The following is a 22,268-nucleotide window of genomic DNA, read 5'->3' as shown; positions in this document are numbered from 1 at the left end:
TTATCCTATTGAATGATGCTTATTTGGGTGTTCATCTATTGTAACTTTTACAATATCTCTAACCGTTTAGTCGGCATAGCTGAAAACCGCCAAAAAGCGGTCGAAAGCCGCCAAAAATCGGTCAAAATACCGCTTACCGCAGTACCTTTCTTAACCAAAAGTTTTGTCTTCCATCCTTATCATATTTATGAACTACATAACAAATTTCAAGTCACTAGCTCATACCGTTCTCGAGATATTATTGAATTACACCTAAAACCGCCAAAAAGCGGTAAAATGACGCCAACCGTTGCACCGATCTTAACCAAAAGTTTCTTGTTGCATCCTTGTCACATTTGACAGCTGCATGCCAAATTTCAAGTCTCTAGCTATTACCGTTCTCGAGATATTTTGTTTACAGACAGACAACGGACCAATGGCTGAAACTTTGTATTTAGGCTCTAGGGACCTCAAAACGTGTTTTGGCACTAAAAACTGACCATCGAAAATTTGACCCGATTACACTACTTTCCTTCCTATAGGATAAGGAAAGTAAAAAGGAAAAAAAAAAGAGCAAGGTAAATTTGTTTTTCTCCCTTTGCTCTCCCTTTTCTTGTCCTTCCTCCTTTTCTTCTCTTCCTCCTTTGCTTCTCTTATCCATTCCTTCTACCTTCTCTCTTTTTCTTTCCTTCCGTATCTTCTTTTTCAATCTTCCCTTCCCCCGCTTGTTTCCTTACACATCCAGGTTTTCTCTCTCTCTCTCTCTCGCCTTATTAAAAACTTTTGAAGTTGTTTTCATTTTTCCTTTCAGCAGCAAGAGCAAGCTTACCAAGGTAATTTTTAGTCATTACGAGACCGGGTGTATTTGTGTAGGGTGGCATTTTCTGGGGGAGATGGTTTCGTGAGTGTTTGAAGTTTTTCCCTAATTAAGATTTTTTTTTCTCAAGAATGAGAGGAACTTAATTTTAATTAATTAGGTCCCCTTTGGCGTAAAATATTTTGATATCAAGACACTGTTAACTTATTAAAAAAAAAGTCTAAAAACATTACAAGACCAGTTAGTCTATTTATATTTAGCTAAAGTGAGTTAGTCGGTTCTCAGAAAAAAAAAAATGTAATCCTTAAGGTCTGACTCCTGAAGGAATGTACCAGTACCATATGTAACTTGAATTAGGGCCTTTGAATTTCATGGCTACCAAAGCATAGAAATTAATGTCAAAAGGCGAATAAAGAAGATGTTCTAACGAATATAAACCTGTGACCTTTAACCTTTGAAATGAAAACTCCTTTTATGTTACTTTATACAGGATGGAACCACTAACTTTTGAATGAAAACTCCTTTTTATGTTATTTTTATACTGGGTGAATAACTAACTTTTGAATGGAAACTCCTTTCATGTTTTACTTATACAGGGGGTATGAAAACTTTTTTTTTATGCCACACTTCTTTTACTGAGTGAACCACTAACGTTTAAATTATTTTTGCATCTACCTAATGTACCTACCTATTTCTCTTTCCTGTCTCCTGTCATAATAAATTTAATTTTATCTTCCTACTTTCATATCTGTACCTATTGTGAAAAAAAGTGATTCTGGCACATCCACCAAATCATTTCTTCCTTTCTCTCTCTCTCTCTCTCTCTCTCTCTTTCTCTCTCTCTCTCTCTCTCTCTCTCTCTCTTTCTCTCCCTCTCTCTCCCTCTCTCTCCCTCCCTCTCTCTCTCCATCCCTTTCCTTCCCTCCTTCCCAGGTAGGTATAGGTTTATATTAATTCAAAATATCTAAGCTATTAGCTATTCATTCCTGTTTACCCATGTAGATATGTAACTATGCACTAGGTACTGTTACAGGAAAAGTTTGTACCTAATGTTTACAATCAACGAATCAGCATTCAAGCATCTAATACCTACCTTACCTAACTTCAGGTAGATACATGATAATTAAATTATGTATATCTCTTATCATAATTAAATTATGAAAACACCTAGGTAGGTACATGACGTTAACATGATATCTCGCGTTATATCATTATCTTTGATTACAATATGATATCACTTTGATTACAATAAAATTCAGACCATACTTTCACTTTTTTCCCATTGTAAAACTTTGAATGGTCTTTATTATTGTGATTTAAAATTAAATTGTGTTGGTTTTCATTCTTCTCTCCTAATTAAAGCCAACAGACAACAAATACCAGGTACCTACCTTCAGTCCTGTCCCATTAGGATAAACATAACCATGTTCCCTGAATAACCATACATACCTGCCTCGGTGGTGTAGTGGTCAAGGCGCTCGACTGGTAAACAGGAGGGCGTGGGTTCAATCCCAGCCGAGGTATGGAGTCTTATCCTCAATATAATTTGAAAAATTGACCACAATAATAGTAGAGCCTACTGCTTTTAAAGGGACTTTTCATGCGAGCAGTATAAATAAGCACTATTATTATTACATATGTAGCTAATATCTTGGTGGTGTAGTGGTCAAGACGCTCGCCTGGTAATCATGAGGGCGTGAGTCCAATTCCGGCCGAAGTCCAATTCTCGGACGGTCTGACAGAACTCGGTCTCACAAACTTAGGTCTGTCATACCGTCTTAACGTGTGTGGTGGAAGAAGCTTGAGACCTATAGGTCTGAAAGACCGCGGTCTCAATAAGCTTTTTTCTCCGCTCGGACGGTCTGACAGATCGCGGTCTTTCGGATAGTCTGAGTGGGGGGCATTAGAACTGCTTCGTTCGTTCAGTTACGTCAAACATTGACTGTTCACACATTTACAGTGAAATCTATTACGTAAGTTATCTATGAGTACGCACAACGTACGCTCATTCATGAATTACTATGTCTAATCATTCATAAATTAACTTACCTATTAATGTAGGTACCTACCTATGTTTAGCTTTAACACAAGGACTTTCATCGTAAATAGAATAGAACCTTAACAATTAAAATGTTACGCTCTATGAAATTTCCACAACCAATGAATATGATTTGTACCTATGTATACATATGTAGGTAGTTACTTGTGTGATTCAGGAATCCAAGTACCTTTCACCTGATACTTATTTAGTAGTGATAACACAATGATAACAATGAGTGAATTCTAGTATGTATGTATACAAGTATACAAATATATTATTCTATCAACTCATAGGATATTTTCATACGTCCTCGGAGGTCCTCTGAGGTGTCTCCCTGGAGGACGTTATACCTAAAAAGTTTCAGCTCGATCGGACATCGCTGTCGACATGCTCAACGGCCTTAAAGTTTTCCGGCACTTTGGTTATGCAATCCAGGGGCATACACACCTAGGGCCAGCCACTCACGATACCAGCCTGGATTTCCCTTGCCAAAGAGATAGCAAAGGTTGAGTGCGAAGGGCACCCACTCGTAAAATTTGTAGCCAAAACCAAATGTCAGCCCAAGCAATCACCCTAGTTAGGGCTGATTGAGAGGCTGACGAAAAACGCTGACCCCCTCTGTACACGGGAAAAGGCGAAGAAGAAGAATATTGAACCGTTGAGATTATGGGACTACATGTCCTAATTCGACAGTCTAAAATAATCTAAATAAAGCACTAATATCTACCCACATCTTGTACTGTCGGGAATCGAAACCCAACCTTCCTGCTTACTAGGCCAGCATACCGATAGGCTACGAAGAGTATTGACACAGAGGTGCGTGTATAACTGAACTTCCTACACACGCCTTGCATCTCATAACTGTTTCTACCTACATAACTACCTATAGTCACTTTGGTAACGTGCTGGGGAACCAGATGTGAAACCAGTTTCATAAAATTGAGAAGAAATCATCTCGTGATCACCTATAACCGTTTTGTACTCAATTAGTTTTTTTTTTAAGCCAGTAGCATTTTGATGGGAAATAGGGCTGTCTGGAAGGGCTGACAAGAAATGCCAACGCTATTTAAGTAGGAAAAAGCTAGTAAGAAGAAGCACTTTGATGGTACATACCTACCTACCGAATACTACCGATAGTCATACTACACTTACGTTTACGTCTCAAGCGCAAATTCTGCTGATTGATTTTGGGACAGATTGACTGAATTTTTTGAACCCTGAACAACGAACAGCAACAACATTTTCCATTGAAAAAGGCTATCAGAGTAGACGGATAAAAATGTCCCAATTTTTCTTCACTCTAGTGTACATTCAGATTTTAGCTATCAGGGCCTTTCTAACTCCCCCTGAGTTCACGTGACGTGATGGTAATGTGTTTCTACCTTAGTGGCATAAAGCGTGTTGCATTACCTACACTTCTCAAAGATTAAAAAGTAAAACTGTGTGACTCATCCACCTAGCCAATCCAACCATATCACGGATCAAGCATCGTTTATTATTACTCGGAAATGGTGTGAAAGTTGTTGACTCAATTATTTTTGGAATTTTTTGTTTACTAGTACAGTACCTACGTAAGCTGTGGGAAGTTCCTACATTACTTTTTTTTATAGAGAAATTTCATTTCTGGAGGAGTTGTACCGAAGTCTGTTTTTTACCGTTCGGTGGACAAATTTCGATTTCAATTCTTATCAAAATTTTGCTATCTACGTTTAACTACGGGAGTACTGTGTAGATACCTAATGATAAAAAAAAATCGTACAAATACATTAGACCTTGTTTAGACTGCGGGAGTAAAGGGATTTTTCAGTCTCATTCTGGCAGTATAAGCACGAAAGAAACAGGGATTCAAATCCCAAATTGAGGTTTTTTTTTACTAATATTGATCAACTTTACTGATCCAATGTGGATTTCAACATGACTTTGTAGACCTATTAGAAAAACATACAAAAATGGACTAAAATTGAAGTTTTTATAAAGTCAACTTGAGACAGTTATAGACCCAGAGTTAGCGTTATTCTCCAATTTATAATATAAGGTCGCATGTTGCATCTATGTACCATTAGGTTAGAAGTTCCAGGATTTGCAGAACAGGAAAATATTTTGACATTATCACATGCAATAACGTCCCGAGAAACAAAACTCGTGTTACACAATATGGTGTTTTTATGAGTTTTACTTGAGTACTTTGACCTCAACGGAGTTTATCATATAACATAATTTACAGAAGCAAGCACTGTTTTTTCTCATCATACGTAATGTAAGTACATAGAACTTACTTTCAAGTACGATGGACAGGTAACCGTGCCATGTCCAATCAACAAGGATGTTTCCCTTATTACTGTGTTAGTCACTGAAGGCAATACCCCCATTACTGTAAAATAGATAACCATGTAGTTCTGTATTCCAGTAATTTATTCTCATCCCGCTAAAAAAATAAAATAAATGGAGCACTTTTGAAAAAAAAAGTAATAATTCATTCAATAATTTATCATACAAATGTCCCAATACTGTTTAGATAAACAGCATTGTTTTTGCAGAATAAAGTATCTAGCATAAATTTTGTGTACGTAGGTAGGTAGGTAGGTTGATAAATATTATACCAACATAGGTAATACAAGCTTTTCATTTATTTTGCTCTGTTGTTCTTGTTCAAGATAGGTAAGTACTTTAAGCTAAAATTTCTCCGAGGATATTCTATCGCTGGGGAAATGGAAATTTTCATTTTCTAAAATAAAATAATAACATTCAGCCGAACTAATTAGATTTTAAATTTCCCAACTCGTTTACCTATCAATTTGCCTAATTCAATTAAAAGTTGTCTAAAACGAATGGCGTTGATTGCTTTCGATTACCTTACTCTACTTTACAGACTTAATTTGAATAATTATTTATTTAATAGTGAAGCTGAAATCCTCTTCACCCTTTTTCTGCATATCACTGCGTTACTAAGAGCTCTTCAACTAATAATTTAATAATGATAATTATGATATTTTTCTTCTCACGGGACACGAACCCTTGATCCAAATATAGAAGTAGGTGCTGAGTTTACAGGCTGTTCATAGATTGAGAAATTTAATTGTTTCAATATACATTATTTTTATGTTTCAAACAATATGGCCTTAATGGTCTCTCTCACTAACTTACATCTTTTTTTTTTATAGAAAAAGCAATCTCATTATTTTGTTTTTCTAATCTTCTTCTCGTCTACCGGTGTCCTAACAAAGCTCGGGGTGCCATTATCATATTATTTTCACTGTTTTATTCTCTATTTACTTTTTAATGATCACATAAAAACAAACGCATATACCCGTACATATAACTTCCCTATTCTCCTGCAGGCGGAATTTATGATGGAAATAAAACTTTTTCTCCTTCGCCTTCTTCTTTATAATAAGCTATGCTTCATCTAATAAAAAATTAACTCTCATCCCTTCGATTTTACTCTCATTTCTTTTTAATAGATCAGTTGCGCTTACTTGGGTGATGTTTCAAAGTCATAGAGCGGGAAAAATGAGGACCAACGGAATTTTTCTTTTTCTTCTACGGCTTCTAGATACCGAGATAAATCGATTTAAATAATACCGATAAATCGTAAAGTTTGACGTCACGACATATGCTCCCGTAGGCGATGACGTCATAATTCATGACTCCCGCTTCGTTTGTTTGTGCGCAAGCGTTTCTGCGCATTTTGACGTTAAGTCTGACGTCACAACTCTTTGAACTTTGTCATTGGAACGGCAATTAAAAATTGAATTTTCGACCTTTTAAAGTTACTTTTTTGGAGTTTTGACCTCAGATTCGATTTTTTCACAACTTTTTACGTAGGAATCGACCATTTATTTATAATTTTTACCCATTTGCAACTCCTCCATTGCTATTCGTAACTCTTATTATATCCATACACAGGGTACTCAATTACTCACACTTGTCTCACAACCTGGTCTTTCAACAGACGATTTTCCAATTTGCCCTTTCGACAGATCGATATAAGTGTGACGAGATTTTTGCCCAAATGTCAGGTCAAACCGAGTGAAATTTTCCCAAATATCGACAGTCCTAAGGCTTTCTTAGTTTCTTACAATAGATACTCTGGCACGGTTTCACACGTGAATTTTCTATCCTAACTCCTAACGAATGACCAAACTTTACCCATAGAATAATAGAATAGAATAAAATCAAATAGAATAGAACTCTCTTCTTCTCAATCTGGTCTATTCTACTCTGGTCTGCCACACGGTATGGCATTGTTCTGAGCCATCAAGCTTGTATAGGTTTTATAGAACTATATGCTTGTATAGATAGGTTTTATAGAACTATCTCTGGTAGAAGTTATGTGCATTGTGTTAGTATGTACATGAGGATTCAGGGAAAGTGAAATCTTCTACGGTAGGTATCTAGTATTATATCTCTTAAAATAGGTACCAAAAATGAGCCTTTCTTTAATGCACACAGTTTTACTATTGTATTAAAGATAACAAAACATATTGGTCTTGTACCTACTTCAGTTAAATGATTTTGTATGGTACCTACACATAGGGATTTGCAAACAACCTGGTTTATGTTCTAGATATAGACTTTACATAATGGTCAAGAATAAGACTGTTTTTTAAGACTGAATATTGACTATGAAATTCACTAAACTAGGCTATGGCGTCTTGTTTTTATTAATTCATTCAATGCTTTTCTGTTTCAAGGTGCAACATTTCAAACTGGTGTCTGTCCTTGAGCTTTTCTCATTTCTTCAGCTTTAAGAGAAGAATAAAGAAAGAAGGATGATGTACGAGAAGATAGAGAAGGAGGAGGAGGAGAAAGAGGAGGAGGAGAGGGCGTGGGTTCAATCCCAGCCGAGGTATGGAATCTTATCCTCAATATAATTTGAGAATTTGACCACAATAATAGTAGTAGCCTACTGCTTTTAAAGGGACTTTTCATGCGAGCAGTATAAATAAGCACTATTATTATTACATAGCTAATATCTTGGTGGTGTAGTGGTCAAGACGCTCGCCTGGTAATCAGGAAGGCGTGAGTTCAATCCCGGCCGCAGGATGGAATTTCATTCTCATTTGACCACTTAACACAAAATTATCTTGTTAAAACTTATGCCCTCCACTCACTTACAAACTTAGGTCTGTCATACGTCATACCATCTTAACGTGTGTGGTGGAAGAAGCTTGAGACCTAGGTCTGAGAGACCTCGGTCTCGCTAAGCTTTTTTCTCCGCTCGGACGGTCTGACAGATCGCGGCCTTTCGGATAGTCTGAGTGGGGGGCATTAGAACTGCTTCGTTCTTCGTTCGTTTAGTTACGTCAAACATTGACTGTTCACACGTTTACAGTGAAATCTATTACGTAAGTTATCTATGAGTACGCACAACGTACGCTTATTCATGAATTACTATGTCTAATCATTCATAAATTAATGTACCTAATCATTCATAAATAATGAATGTAACTTTTAGCTTTAACACAAGGACTTTCATCGTAAATAGAACCTTAACAATTAAAATGTTACGCTCTATGAAATTTCCACAACCAATGAATATGATTTGTACCTATGTATACATATGTCGGTAGTTACTTGTGTGATTCAGGAATCCAAGTACCTTTCACCTGATACTTGATTTAGTAGTGATAACACAATGATAACAATGAGAGTGAATTCTAGTATGTATGTATAATATTGTATACATATATTATTCTATCAACTCATAGGCAGATAACCACAATAGGTACTATAATTTACTACAACATATTTTCATACGTCCTCGGAGGTCCTCTGAGGTGTCTCGCTGGAGGACGTTAAACAGGGAGTAGACCAGCTTAGTCTAGTTGGGAGACTTTAAACAGGGAGAATACCAGCCTGGATTTCCCTTGCCAAAGAGATAGCAAAGGTTGAGTGCGAAGGGCACCCACTCGTAAAATTTGTAGCCAAAACCAAATGTCAGCCCAAGCAATCACCCTAGTTAGGGCTGATTGAGAGGCTGACGAAAAACGCTGACCCCCTCTGTACACGGGAAAAGGCGAAGAAGAAGAATATTGAACCGTTGAGATTATGGGACTACATGTCCTAATTCGACAGTCTAAAATAATCTAAATAAAGCACTAATATCTACCCACATCTTGTACTGTCGGGAATCGAAACCCAACCTTCCTGCTTACTAGGCCAGCATACCGATAGGCTACGAAGAGTATTGACACAGAGGTGCGTGTATAACTGAACTTCCTACACACGCCTTGCATCTCATAACTGTTTCTACCTACATAACTACCTATAGTCACGTTGGTAACGTGCTGGGGAACCAGATGTGAAACCAGTTTCATAAAATTGAGAAGAAATCATCTCGTGATCACCTATAACCGTTTTGTACTCAATTAGTTTTTTTTTTTTAGTCCAGTAGCATTTTGATGGGAAATAGGGCTGTCTGGAAGGGCTGACAAGAAACGCCAACCCTATTTAAGTAGGAAAAAGCTAGTAAGAAAAAGTACTTTGATGGTACATACCTACCTACCTACCGAATACTACCGATAGTCATACTACACTTACGTGTACGTCTCAAGCGCAAATTCTGCTGATTGATTTTGGGACAGATTGACTGAATTTTTTGACCCTCGAACAACAACATTTTCCATTGAAAAAGGCTATGCTTACCAAGGTAATTTTTAGTCATTACGAGACCGGGTGTATTTGTGTAGGGTGGCATTTTCTGGGGGAGATGGTTTCGTGAGTGTTTGAAGTTTTTCCCTAATTAAGATTTTTTTTTCTCAAGAATGAGAGGAACTTAATTTTAATTAATTAGGTCCCCTTTGGCGTAAAATATTTTGATATCAAGACACTGTTAACTTATTAAAAAAAGTCTAAAAACATTACAAGACCAGTTAGTTAGTCTATTTATATTTAGCTAAAGTGAGTTAGTCGGTTCTCAGACAAAAAAAAAATGTAATCCTTAAGGTCTGACTCCTGAAGGAATGTACCAGTAGATACCATATGTATCTTTGAATTAGGGCCTTTGAATTTCATGGCTACCAAAGCATAGAAATTAATGTCAATAGGCGAAACGGAATCTACCAGCGGACAAAGTGGTTCACGGATCCTACACGTAAACCGGACCGAGTTATAGAGGTCATCGTGAGAGGAACATACCTGAGTTATCTTTACGATGAACTTGGAACTAGGTATTCAAACTTGTACCTGGGTATATGAACTTGTATCTGGGTATATGAACTTGTATCTTGGAATACGAGTTTGTACCTTAAAATACCAACCTCAGTTCAGGGGGTACGCCCCCCCCCCTTCGAGCTTAATTTATCTCTTGTACTGTGCATCCACCCCCCTCCCCTCGACAAAATCCTGGATACGGCCCTGGTATCTATACATACTAGTCATACTACGGTATGTGCTGGTAATTCCTCGCTGGGACCAACGTGAAGTGAAAGTCCCCCTCGGTCACGGAATCTACCAGCGGACAAAGTGGTTCACGGATCCTACACGTAAACCGGACCGAGTTATAGAGGTCATCGTGAGAGGAACATACCTCTGTTATCTTTACGATGAACTTGGAACTAGGTATTCGAACTTGTACCTGGGTATATGAACTTGTATCCGGGTATATGAACTTGTATCTTGGAATACGAGTTTGTACCTTAAAATACCAACCTCAGTGTTGTAGTGTTTTTTTTTTTATCTAACAGCGACAACACCCTCACAGATAAGAGGTCACAAGGTGACATCTGTGAGGGCAATGACTGTCGCTGGCAAAGATTTACGAAATTATATTCTAATCTCCCTCCCTTTCTTCCTGCTTGCAGACTCAAACCATGACGTCCTTCTCCCCATGGCGGCACGGCCTTGGATCAGCACGTCTCCTATTCAGCACTCTGCTGATCCTACTGTGTCGTGACGTCATCGCATCCAGTAGCAAGTCAGCAGAGATAGAGACCGGAGCGCACCATGCGGCGGAAGATCGAATCTATTTCGATCAGCGCCAAGGCTCCGAGGCAGAGCAGATGGAACCGGATGAACCAATGCAAGAAGAGAGTCGCCAGGTAAAAAAACTGAACGTTGTTGTTGTAGCGGCTTTAGCTATGGCCGAAAGGTGATGACAAAAATTGAGAAAATATCTCTTTTAGCAGCCATACACCTGGGTGATGATCTCTAGCCATCCTGAACCGCAGTCAACCATCGTGAGGACTTGTGCTTGTTCTTTTAAAACAGAGAGAACCCTTTGGGGAACTGCCAGCTAGCTAAGCTGGTTAGGGTTAGCTGTTCTTCTCCCTGTTTATAGTCGCACAGCCAGACGCTAGTGTACTCTGTTTAACGTCCCCTAGCTAGAACTGATTCAGCCAACCTAGTTAGCTCGAAGGGTAGCGCACCCAAAAGAAAGGAACATCACAATTTCATAAATAAATTTGGGTAACAAGTGTACATTTCAATTTTAAGTCTGTACACGAAATTCATAACGCCATTTAATAACTTGGGTTGACACATCTGAATTTGAATTTAATCCCAAGGATTAACAAGAAAGGAACATCACAATTTCATAAATAAATTTGGGTAACAAGTGTACATTTCAATTTTAAGTCTGTACACGAAATTCATAACGCCAGTTAATAACTGGGGTTGACACATCTGAATTTGAATTTAATCCCAAGGATAAATCAATCCGAATACAGCATTTTAAACGCTACATTAAGATCCTGAATTTTGATTGGTTAATTCAATGGGATAAATATTAATCTTAAATGTCGTCTCGGGCATAGAGGTTTGATTATTTCAAGTCCCTATCTATTGGTTAGCTAGTTATTAGTTAGCTGAATTGAATACATATCTACACTATCCATAGTAAAAGACATTCCAATATCTTCCAGCTATCCTGTCTAAAACACCTCGAAATTATATTTAACCTGCAGGTGATCATGAAAGGATATTTGACGATCAGCTGATGAGCAAAAATCTTTGATAAATGGCCATAGTACTATGTACCTAATAGACACGTTAGCTGAATTGAATACATATCTACACTATCCATAGTAAAAGACATTCCAATATCTTCCAGCTATCCTGTCTAAAACACCTCGAAATGATATTTAACCTGCAGGTGATCATGAAAGGATATTTGACGATCAGCTGATGAGCAAAAATCTTTGATAAAACCAGCTATAACTGGCCATAGTACTGGCCATATGTACCTAATAGACATGCATTCTAATATCTAGGTATCAATCTACCCTGTTTAACAGATCAGAATTCAATAGGAATATCAGCAACTATTTCGATTCTCTCTGTGATTCATTCTTCGAAGAAATCAGCAAATTCTGCATCAACCCCACCATCTTAAGTTTAGCTTGCTTCCTCTTTGTCTTCTCATCGGAAGCTTTGCGTGTGCTATCCACTTTGCTCATTTTTTCATTGACTAAGTTTCTGCCTTTCTTTTTATTCGTGTCAATTTGACATTTGATTCTCTTGCGATTTTCATTGATGAAATCTTCATCATCGTCGTCTTCTACGTTATTGTTAACTTCTTTGTCGATGTTTTGCATTTCTCTTTTGGGCTTGCTTTTATCAGCTTCGTCGATGTTAGTTATATCTCCCTTGTGCGATTTTCATTGATGAAATCTTCATCATCGTCGTCTTCTACGTTATTGTTAACTTCTTTGTCGATGTTTTGCATTTCTCTTTTGGGTTTGCTTTTATCAGCTTCGTCGATGTTAGTTATATCTCCCTTAGGTTTCTTTTTCATCTTTTCCTTGCTGTCATCGGTGTCAGCTGGATTGACGTTGGTTTTCATCTTTTTCTTCTTGTCAACTATTTTGGCGACATTTTCCATTTTGTCCTTGCTGTTAGCTACGTTGGTTTTGCTTTTAATCGTTTTTTTGCTATCAACTTCAATGTTTTTGTTCTTCATCTTGTTCTTATCAGCTTTGCTGTGAATTTTTTCCTTATCAACTCCACTGTTGATGTTTTTCATCTCTTCACATGCACCTAGTTTGTCATCATTTCCCTTGTTGGTTTTATTGTTTGCGTCAGTCCCTTCCTGACTTATCAACTCCACTGTTGATGTTTTTCATCTCTTCACATGCACCTAGTTTGTCATCATTTCCCTTGTTGGTTTTATTGTTTGCGTCATCTCCGCTTGGGACATGGTTTGAGGACGATTTCTTTTTCAGTCCCTTGGATTTATTCATTTTCTTTGCATAGATGGACGTATCACGTTCGAAATTGTTGATAACTTCATCGATTGTTTGTTCAAGATGTAACAGATCAAAGGCTTTCTTTTCAACCGGTTGTTTGTGTGTTTTCTCTTTATTTTTCGAACCTTTCTCTTGTGAGATAGTGACGTCGATTGGCTGGTCACAAGATATATCGTTTTTCTTTTCAATCCTTTGATTGCGTTCTTTCTTTCCATCATTTCTTGTGAGATAGTGACGTCGATTGGCTGGTCACAAGATATATCGTTTTTCTTTTCAATCCTTTGATTGCGTTCTTTCTTTCCATCATTCGTGTGTCTGTGTGTGCTCATCAGGTGTCAGGTATACCTGATCAGGTGTAGGTACCTGTCAGGTCTACCTGATAGTGAGTGGCTGGCCTAACCTTGATATACCTTTCCTGCAGATAGTTAACCGGTCATTGTCCACATTGATATAATCGTTATTTGATGACCGTCCTCCTACGTTTTTGTACCGATTCAGCTTTCTAGCTATACAGTGTTCAAAGAAAGAACCGAGTTCAAAGTCAGGGGCCTTGCTGATGTCTAATCGAAATTGATACCAAAATGACTGTCATCACAACAGCAGCTTACTACAAGTTGCTGTTGAGGTTGTAGGCGACAAACTCTACCAAAGTATATAGTTATGTAGGTAAACCCATTGTGAGAATAATTATGGATTCCCAAACAGAAGAGAGAAAGGGGTTACAAGTTTTGGAGGATGTGTTAAAGTCACTTTTCAGTCCGTCCTTCCCTTATTAAATTACAATAGTAATAATAAAAGGTATACTGGACGGACTGTTGTATTCGTAGGTATGTGAGGAAGAACTCTTTCAAAAGCTTTACGCCACCTCGTATTTTCCCTGGAATGAAAACCAGCTTAGTCATTTAGTTGTCTTTCGGTGCTGAGTGCACCTTTCATACGTTGTATTCGTAGGTATGTGAGGAAGAACTCTTTCAAAAGCTTTACGCCACCTCGTATTTTCCCTGGAATGAAAACCAGCTTAGTCATTCAGTTGTCTTTCGGTACTGAGTGCACCTTTCATACGTACCCATGTTCAAAAAACATAATATTTATGAAGAAGCCATCTGGAAGTAACATTCATATACAAATTGATGGAAGTTCCACAGCATCTATAATCAATAATAATACATTGTAAAAACACCCAATAGTAGGTAAATATGCAAAATAATTCATACGTACCTATGTAAGTATGTACATACGATTATAGGTAGCCATGTACTTAACTGGGCTCAAAATACACTCACGAAGTTTCGCACTGATTTTGGTGAGAAAATATTGCTAAGTCGCTCTATTTTTTGTGCAGATAAAGGTAACATAGGTACGAGGGTACCTTTCTTGAGCTTTTCTCATTTCTTCAGCTTTAAGAGAAGAATAAAGAAAGAAGGATGATGTACGAGAAGATAGAGAAGGAGGAGGAGGAGAGAAGAAAGCAGGAGGAGGGATGAAAAATGATTTTCTTTACACGAAAAAAATTGAAAAGAACTTACTAACGAGAAAAAAAAGGAAAAAAAATCTGGTGTGAATATCACACGACTTTCCTTATCCTATTGAATAATGCTTATTTGTGTGTTTTTCTATTGTAACCTTTACAATATATCTAACCGTTTAGTCAGTATAGCTGAAAACCGCCAAAAAGCGGTCGAAAACCGCCAAAACGCCCAAAATGCCACCAACTGCAGCACCTATCTTAACCAAAAGTTTTGTCTTGCATCCCTGTCACATTTGTGAACTACATACCAAATTTCAAGTCCCTAGCTCATACCGTTCCCGAGGTATTATGGAATTACACCTAAAACCACCAAAAAGCGGCCGAAATGCCGCCAAGTGTCTTGCATCCCTGTCACATTTGTGAACTACATACCAAATTTCAAGTCCCTAGCTCATACCGTTCCCGAGGTATTATTGAATTACACCTAAAACCACCAAAAAGCGGCCGAAGTGCCGCCAAGCGTTGCATCGATCTTAAGTCACCTTTGACAGCTACATACCAAATTTCAAGTCTCTAGCTCTTACCGTTCTCCAGATGTTTTGTTTACAGACAGACAGAAGGACAGACAGTCACACAGACAGACACACACACACAGACCAATGGCTGAAACTTTGTATTTCGGCTCTAAAGACCTCAAAACGTGTTTTGGCACTAAAAACTGACCATCGAAAATTTGACCCGATTACACTACTTTCCTTCCTATAGGATAAGGAAAGTTAAAAGGAAAAAAAAAGAGCAAGGTAAATTTGTTTTTCTCCCTTTGCTCTCCCTTTTCTTGTCCTTCCTCCTTTTCTTCTCTTCCTCCTTTGCTTCTCTTATCCATTCCTTCTACCTTCTCTCTTTTTCTTTCCTTCCGTATCTTCTTTTTCAATCTTCCCTTCCCCCGCTTGTTTCCTTACACATCCAGGTTTTCTCTCTCTCTCTCTCTCGCCTTATTAAAAACTTTTGAAGTTGTTTTCATTTTTCCTTTCAGCAGCAAGAGCAAGCTTACCAAGGTAATTTTTAGTCATTACGAGACCGGGTGTATTTGTGTAGGGTGGCATTTTCTGGGGGAGATGGTTTCGTGAGTGTTTCAAGTTTTTCCCTAATTAAGATTTTTTTTCTCAAGAATGAGAGGAACTTTAATTAATTAGGTCCCCTTTGGCGTAAAATATTTTGATATCAAGACACTGTTAACTTATTAAAAAAAAAGTCTAAAAACATTACAAGACCAGTTAGTCTATTTATATTTAGCTAAAGTGAGTTAGTCGGTTCTCAGAAAAAAAAAAATGTAATCCTTAAGGTCTGACTCCTGAAGGAATGTACCAGTACCATATGTAACTTGAATTAGGGCCTTTGAATTTCATGGCTACCAAAGCATAGAAATTAATGTCAAAAGGCGAATAAAGAAGATGTTCTAACGAATATAAACCTGTGACCTTTAACCTTTGAAATGAAAACTCCTTTTATGTTACTTTATACAGGATGGAACCACTAACTTTTGAATGAAAACTCCTTTTTATGTTATTTTTATACTGGGTGAATAACTAACTTTTGAATGGAAACTCCTTTCATGTTTTACTTATACAGGGGGTATGAAAACTCTTTTTTTTTATGCCACACTTCTTTTACTGAGTGAACCACTAACGTTTAAATTATTTTTGTATCTACCTAATGTACCTATTTCTCTTTCCTGTCTCCTGTCATAATAAATTTAATTTTATCTTCCTACTTTCGTATCTGTACCTATTGTGAAAAAAAGTGATTCTGGCACATCCACCAAATCATTGGCAGAGCAGATGGAACCGGATGAACCAATGCAAGAAGAGAGTCGCCAGGTAAAAAAACTGAACGTTGTTGTTGTAGCGGCTTTAGCTGTGGTCGAAAGGTGATGACAAAAATTGAGAAAATATCTCTTTTATCTGCCATACACCTGGGTAATGGTCTCTAGCCATGTTTAATTGGCTCGTCCTGAACCGCAGTCAACCATCGTGAGGACTTGTGCTTGTTCTTTTAAAGCAGAGAGAACCCTTTGGGGAACTGCCAGCTAGCTAAGCTGGTTAGGGTTAGCTGTTCTTCTCCCTGTTTATAGTCGCACAGCCAGACGCTAGTGTACTCTCTGTTTAACGTCCCCTAGCTAGAACTGATTCAGCCAACCTAGTTAGCTCGAAGGGTAGCGCACCCAGGGTCGACTTGGTTCATTTGTATTTGTTTTGCCCTAAATACTTCAAAATATTAATGAACAAAAAATCTAAAGCTATTTTGTCATTTTCCCAGGTGCCCCAGTATGTACGAGGGAGCGTAGTTGGTTCCTCAGAGCTGTCTGATGAAGAGCTTAGCGTACAGCGCAATGCAGCAGCTGCTGCTCAACAATATGTCCGCGGCAAATCTAGCAACAAGTACGGCAAACAGAACCAGCACCATGCGCCGCAGGTTCAGGAGTCCGAAGGTAATCGGGGGTTCGAACACCGGCCAAGGCAGTGAATTTTGTAATAATAATATAATAAATCATTAACGTCACTGCAAAATTGCTGAGGTATTTAATAACAGGGGTATTATCCTCCATTTAAGGGCAAGGTGTCCACCTCCTCACATTAAACCAGCCAGGCCGCAAAAAACCAACAGCACGCGATTGCCCAGAAACATTGCTTAACTTTAGTGCTTTCTTCCCTGCCTTAGCCCAGATATTGTTTCTGGGCATATCTGTGATATCTGGGCTTCCGAGGGGTTTTTAAACCCCTAATCCTTCCAACACTGTGAGATAGCTATGTGCCATGCCTATCTCACGGAAAGCAAAGCAAAGTCCTGCCTTAAGGTAATGTTATTTCAATCATCCTATGTCAAAAAACCAACAGCACGCGATTGCCCAGAAACATTGCTTAACTTTAGTGCTTTCTTCCCTGCCTTAGCCCAGATATTGTTTCTGGGCGTCCGAGGGGTTTTTAAACCCCTAATCCTTCCAACACCGTGAGATAGCTATGTGCCATGCCTATCTCACGGAAAGCAAAGTAAAGTCCTGCCTTAAGGTAATGTTATTTCAATCATCCTATGTATCTAAAATCTATGTATTCTATTTCTCGCACAGATATCTCTCAGCCAATCAACGTCCAGTTTCTAGACAGCGATCCCGCGGGCTCCGCCTCCATTGCCAACCGGGCCGTGCCCAACCAATTCCCCGCCAACTCCGGCTACTCGCTAGACTCGGCCCGGCCCAGCCACGCCTACGCGGACCAGGGCGCCTACCACGGGCTGGACTTCAAGCACCACAACTACGAGAAGATGACCAAGTTCCTGCGCCAAACCTCGTCCCGTTATCCCAACCTGACGGCGCTGTATTCGATTGGAAAGAGCGTGCAAGGTAAGTTGGTGGCGGGCGGGAGTTTTTTCAGCGAAAATTTAGCTCTTTTTTCCTTATAATTAAAGGAGGGAAATAGATGAAATTGAAACAAAAATGTGAGTAAGGAAAAGGAACATTTCAATTCTTATTATTAAATAAATAAATTTGAGTAAGAACTAAGAAAGGAACATCACAATTTCATAAATAAATTTGGGTAACAAGTGTACATTTCAATTTTAAGTCTGTACACGAAATTCATAACGCCATTTAATAACTTGGGTTGACACATCTGAATTTGAATTTAATCCCAAGGATTAACCAATCCGAATACAGCATTTTAAACGCTACATTAAGATCCTGAATTTTGATTGGTTAATTCAATGGGATAAATATTAATCTTAAATGTCGTCTCGGGCATAGAGGTTTGATTATTTCAAGTCCCTATCTATTGGTTAGCTAGTTATTAGTTAGCTGAATTGAATACATATCTACACTATCCATAGTAAAAGACATTCCAATATCTTCCAGCTATCCTGTCTAAAACACCTCGAAATTATATTTAACCTGCAGGTGATCATGAAAGGATATTTGACGATCAGCTGATGAGCAAAAATCTTTGATAAATGGCCATAGTACTATGTACCTAATAGACACGCATTCTAATATCTAGGTATCAATCTACCCTGTTTAACAGATCAGAATTCAATAGGAATATCAGCAACTATTTCGATTCTCTCTGTGATTCATTCTTCGAAGAAATCAGCAAATTCTGCATCAACCCCACCATCTTAAGTTTAGCTTGCTTCCTCTTTGTCTTCTCATCGGAAGCTTTGCGTGTGCTATCCACTTTGCTCATTTTTTCATTGACTAAGTTTCTGCCTTTCTTTTTATTCGTGTCAATTTGACATTTGATTCTCTTGCGATTTTCATTGATGAAATCTTCATCATCGTCGTCTTCTACGTTATTGTTAACTTCTTTGTCGATGTTTTGCATTTCTCTTTTGGGTTTGCTTTTATCAGCTTCGTCGATGTTAGTTATATCTCCCTTAGGTTTCTTTTTCATCTTTTCCTTGCTGTCATCGGTGTCAGCTGGATTGACGTTGGTTTTCATCTTTTCCTTCTTGTCAACTATTTTGGCGACATTTTCCATTTTGTCCTTGCTGTTAGCTACGTTGGTTTTGCTTTTAATCGTTTTTTTGCTATCAACTTCAATGTTTTTGTTCTTCATCTTGTTCTTATCAGCTTTGCTGTGAATTTTTTCCTTATCAACTCCACTGTTGATGTTTTTCATCTCTTCACATGCACCTAGTTTGTCATCATTTCCCTTGTTGGTTTTATTGTTTGCGTCAGTCCCTTCCTGATCATCTCCGCTTGGGACATGGTTTGAGGACGATTTCTTTTTCAGTCCCTTGGATTTATTCATTTTCTTTGCATAGATGGACGTATCACGTTCGAAATTGTTGATAACTTCATCGATTGTTTGTTCAAGATGTAACAGATCAAAGGCTTTCTTTTCAACCGGTTGTTTGTGTGTTTTCTCTTTATTTTTCGAACCTTTCTCTTGTGAGATAGTGACGTCGATTGGCTGGTCACAAGATATATCGTTTTTCTTTTCAATCCTTTGATTGCGTTCTTTCTTTCCATCATTTGTGACTGCGTCCTGGTTTGCAATAACTTCATCAATTGTTTGTTCGATATTTGATATTTTCTTTTCGCTTGCTAATGTACGATCGATTTTGCCATTACTTGAGCCTTCATTTGTCTCCAAGGTCTGTGCTTTTTCCTCCAGCTTTTCTTGTGATTTCTTTAGTTTGATATCTGATTTCTCTTGTGATTCCTTCGTTTTCATTTGTGATTTTTTTGTTTTAATCTCTGCTATCTCTTCTGTCTTCTTCCTGGACGCTTTCACAGATTGATCTTTTCCTTTCGTCTTGTTTACTCGCTTTGCTTCGACTGTCGGTTGTGCAAGTTCGTCTTCATCCATTTTCTCATTCGTGTCCAAGTGAACTTGGAGCAAGGGTTGCCGAGTTTTTGTTCTTAGTGTAGTGGTTTTCACACGTGCTTTATTGATTTCTCCCTGTTTATTTGTTTTATCTCTGCCTGCCGATATTTCAACCATATCTTCCTCATCTGGTGTCTTTGTTGTCAACTTTATCTGATTTGTGACGTCTTTAATTGACTGGGAACCTTTTCCTTTCATATCAGATTGGTTTATAGCTTCAATCGAATTGTTATTAGCGTCCTGGCTATTCGGTTCATCCATGTCATATTCATACGTTTCATTGAAAGGGTTAAACTGAACTTTTTGTGAAGATATTCCACGTTGTTCACCACTCGGTCCAGGTTGGTCAATCATCCACTCCACTTGGAGCAAGGGTTGCCGAGTTTTTGTTCTTAGTGTAGTGGTTTTCACACGTGCTTTATTGATTTCTCCCTGTTTATTTGTTTTATGTCTGCCTGCCGATATTTCAATCATATCTTCCTCATCTGGTGTCTTTGTTGTCAACTTTCTCTGATTTGTGACGTCTTTAATTGACTGGGAACCTTTTCCTTTCATATCAGATTGGTTTGTAGCTTCAATCGAATTGTTATTAGCGTCCTGGCTATTCGGTTCATCCATGTCATATTCATACGTTTGATTGAAAGTGTCAAACTGAACTTTTTGTGAAGATATTCCACGTTGTTCACCACTCGGTCCAGGTTGGTCAATCATCCACTCGATGTTGGCTTGTTTAGCTTTCTCTATGATATGAGGGGGAATGGGTCGATTGAGTTTGTACAGGTCTTTATAGGACTTCTTTGTTCCACTTTCCGTGTTATTATTAAATAGAGATTTGTCATTTGATATGAGGGGGAATGGGTCGATTGAGTTTGTACAGGTCTTTATAGGACTTCTTTGTTCCACTTTCCGTGTTATTATTAAATAGAGATATGTTATTGTTATCATCAACATTAATGTTTGTGATGCATGTTTTTGTCTCGGGTTTCTTTGAGTTTTTCTCTTTCCTTTCGTCCACCTCTGCCTTTTGGCTCACCTGAGATTTCTTCGTTCGTGTCCTGTTTTCATGTGTACTCTTTTGTGTGTCGTTTGAGGCAGTGTCCTTTTGGACAACCATACTTGATCTGGCGTTCTTTTGGACTGTTGAATGGTCAGAGTTCTTATCGGTAACGGTCCGTGGTTTAGAATTCTTCGACAGTTCAGGTTTAGCGTTCTTAAGAGCAACTGCACGGTTGTTCTTGGGTTGTGTTGCTGTTGTCCCTCTTTGGTCAACCTTTCCCGATTCTGCCATGTTTTCTACGTTGGTTTGTTCTTCAGTCTCTCTGGCTTGTCTAACTATGTACTCATCATATGTAAGCTTCAAATTGTCATCCTCGGACTCATCACTGTCCTTCATCTTTACCACTTCCTTGGTAATGTTCGCTTTCAGTCGGGCCATGTCGGCTTTGAATTTCTCCATCTCACGAGTATTCACGGAACACAGAAGGACGTTTTCGGAGATGCTTTCCAGCGCTGCCGATTGGTTGAAGCCGGGAACGAGTTTCGTTTTAAGCTTGACCGTTTCGTATCGTTTGTTGTGAATCAAGTCCCGCGGAAGGGCGTACTTCTTCCACAGGAATTGCTTCAGCTGAATGAGGAGGTTGAGTTGAGCCATTCTCAAGTAAACACGATATGTCTGTCTGTCTAGCGTTGTGGCGTTTCCCAGTAGTTCGTGCTCCTCCAGTATATCAAAGCCTTGGACCTTCTCTATCACGTCCAACTCGTAGAGGACCGCTCTTAACTCTGGGAGTGTATTGTAGGGGAATGTCGTCACGTTGTCGATAAGGTAGACGAATAGTCCTGGACTAGACGGCGTCTTGATGGCTTCTTCCAACTGTTTGACCAGCATTTTCAAGAAGGGAACGCTGTTCTTCTGGATAAGCTGGAAGAAGAGTTGAAGTTTGGGCAGCGCCATGTTTCTGTCGAGTCTATAGCCTCGGAGTATCGCACGGTCAGCGTTTGTCAGGAGTGATTCATTTGTGAACTTCTTAGTTCGCTTGTTGGTTTCATCCTTGATTTGTAGCGGGTCCTCGGTGGTGTTGGCCTTGTTGTTGTTGGCATCTTTGGCCTTGTTGTTGTTGGCATCTTTGCCCTTGTTATTGTTGGCATCTTTCGTCTCTCCTGGCGTGGTTCGCACATTGATCAGCCGTTCCAACTTGTACGCATGGACAACGCCCTTCCGGAACCCATTGATGAGAAGCGTCGGGTCCATCTTGTTCCAATGTTGCAGCTCCTGCGATACATTCCCCGTGGTATGAAAGTCCTCATCACTGAGCATCGCGATCATATGTTCCACTACCTAAAAAAAAAAAAAAAAAAAATTAAAAGGGAATCATCATAATGGAAAAATTACCTACCTAAC

At 38.6% G+C, this 22,268-nt stretch overlaps 1 protein-coding gene across 1 annotated transcript in view; it reads left to right on the top strand.

Moving 5' to 3' along the window:
• The window catches only part of LOC103505415, a 58,935-nt gene that overhangs the window by 12,853 nt on the left and 23,814 nt on the right, over positions 1-22,268 (top strand). Inside the window, exons 3-5 of the mRNA XM_026820745.1 lie at positions 10,643-10,879; positions 16,809-16,980; positions 17,617-17,889. Coding sequence (XP_026676546.1) covers positions 10,652-10,879; positions 16,809-16,980; positions 17,617-17,889 — 673 coding nt within the window. The 5' untranslated portion in view covers positions 10,643-10,651. The remainder of the gene's footprint in view (positions 1-10,642; positions 10,880-16,808; positions 16,981-17,616; positions 17,890-22,268) is intronic.

This window comes from Diaphorina citri, unplaced genomic scaffold (assembly GCF_000475195.1).
Source record: "Diaphorina citri unplaced genomic scaffold, Diaci psyllid genome assembly version 1.1 scaffold172, whole genome shotgun sequence".
In the NCBI taxonomy this organism is placed as follows: Eukaryota; Metazoa; Arthropoda; class Insecta; order Hemiptera; family Psyllidae; genus Diaphorina; species Diaphorina citri.
The sequence above is the reverse complement of the archived record's forward strand: the minus strand, read 5'-3'. Positions and strand labels throughout refer to the sequence as shown.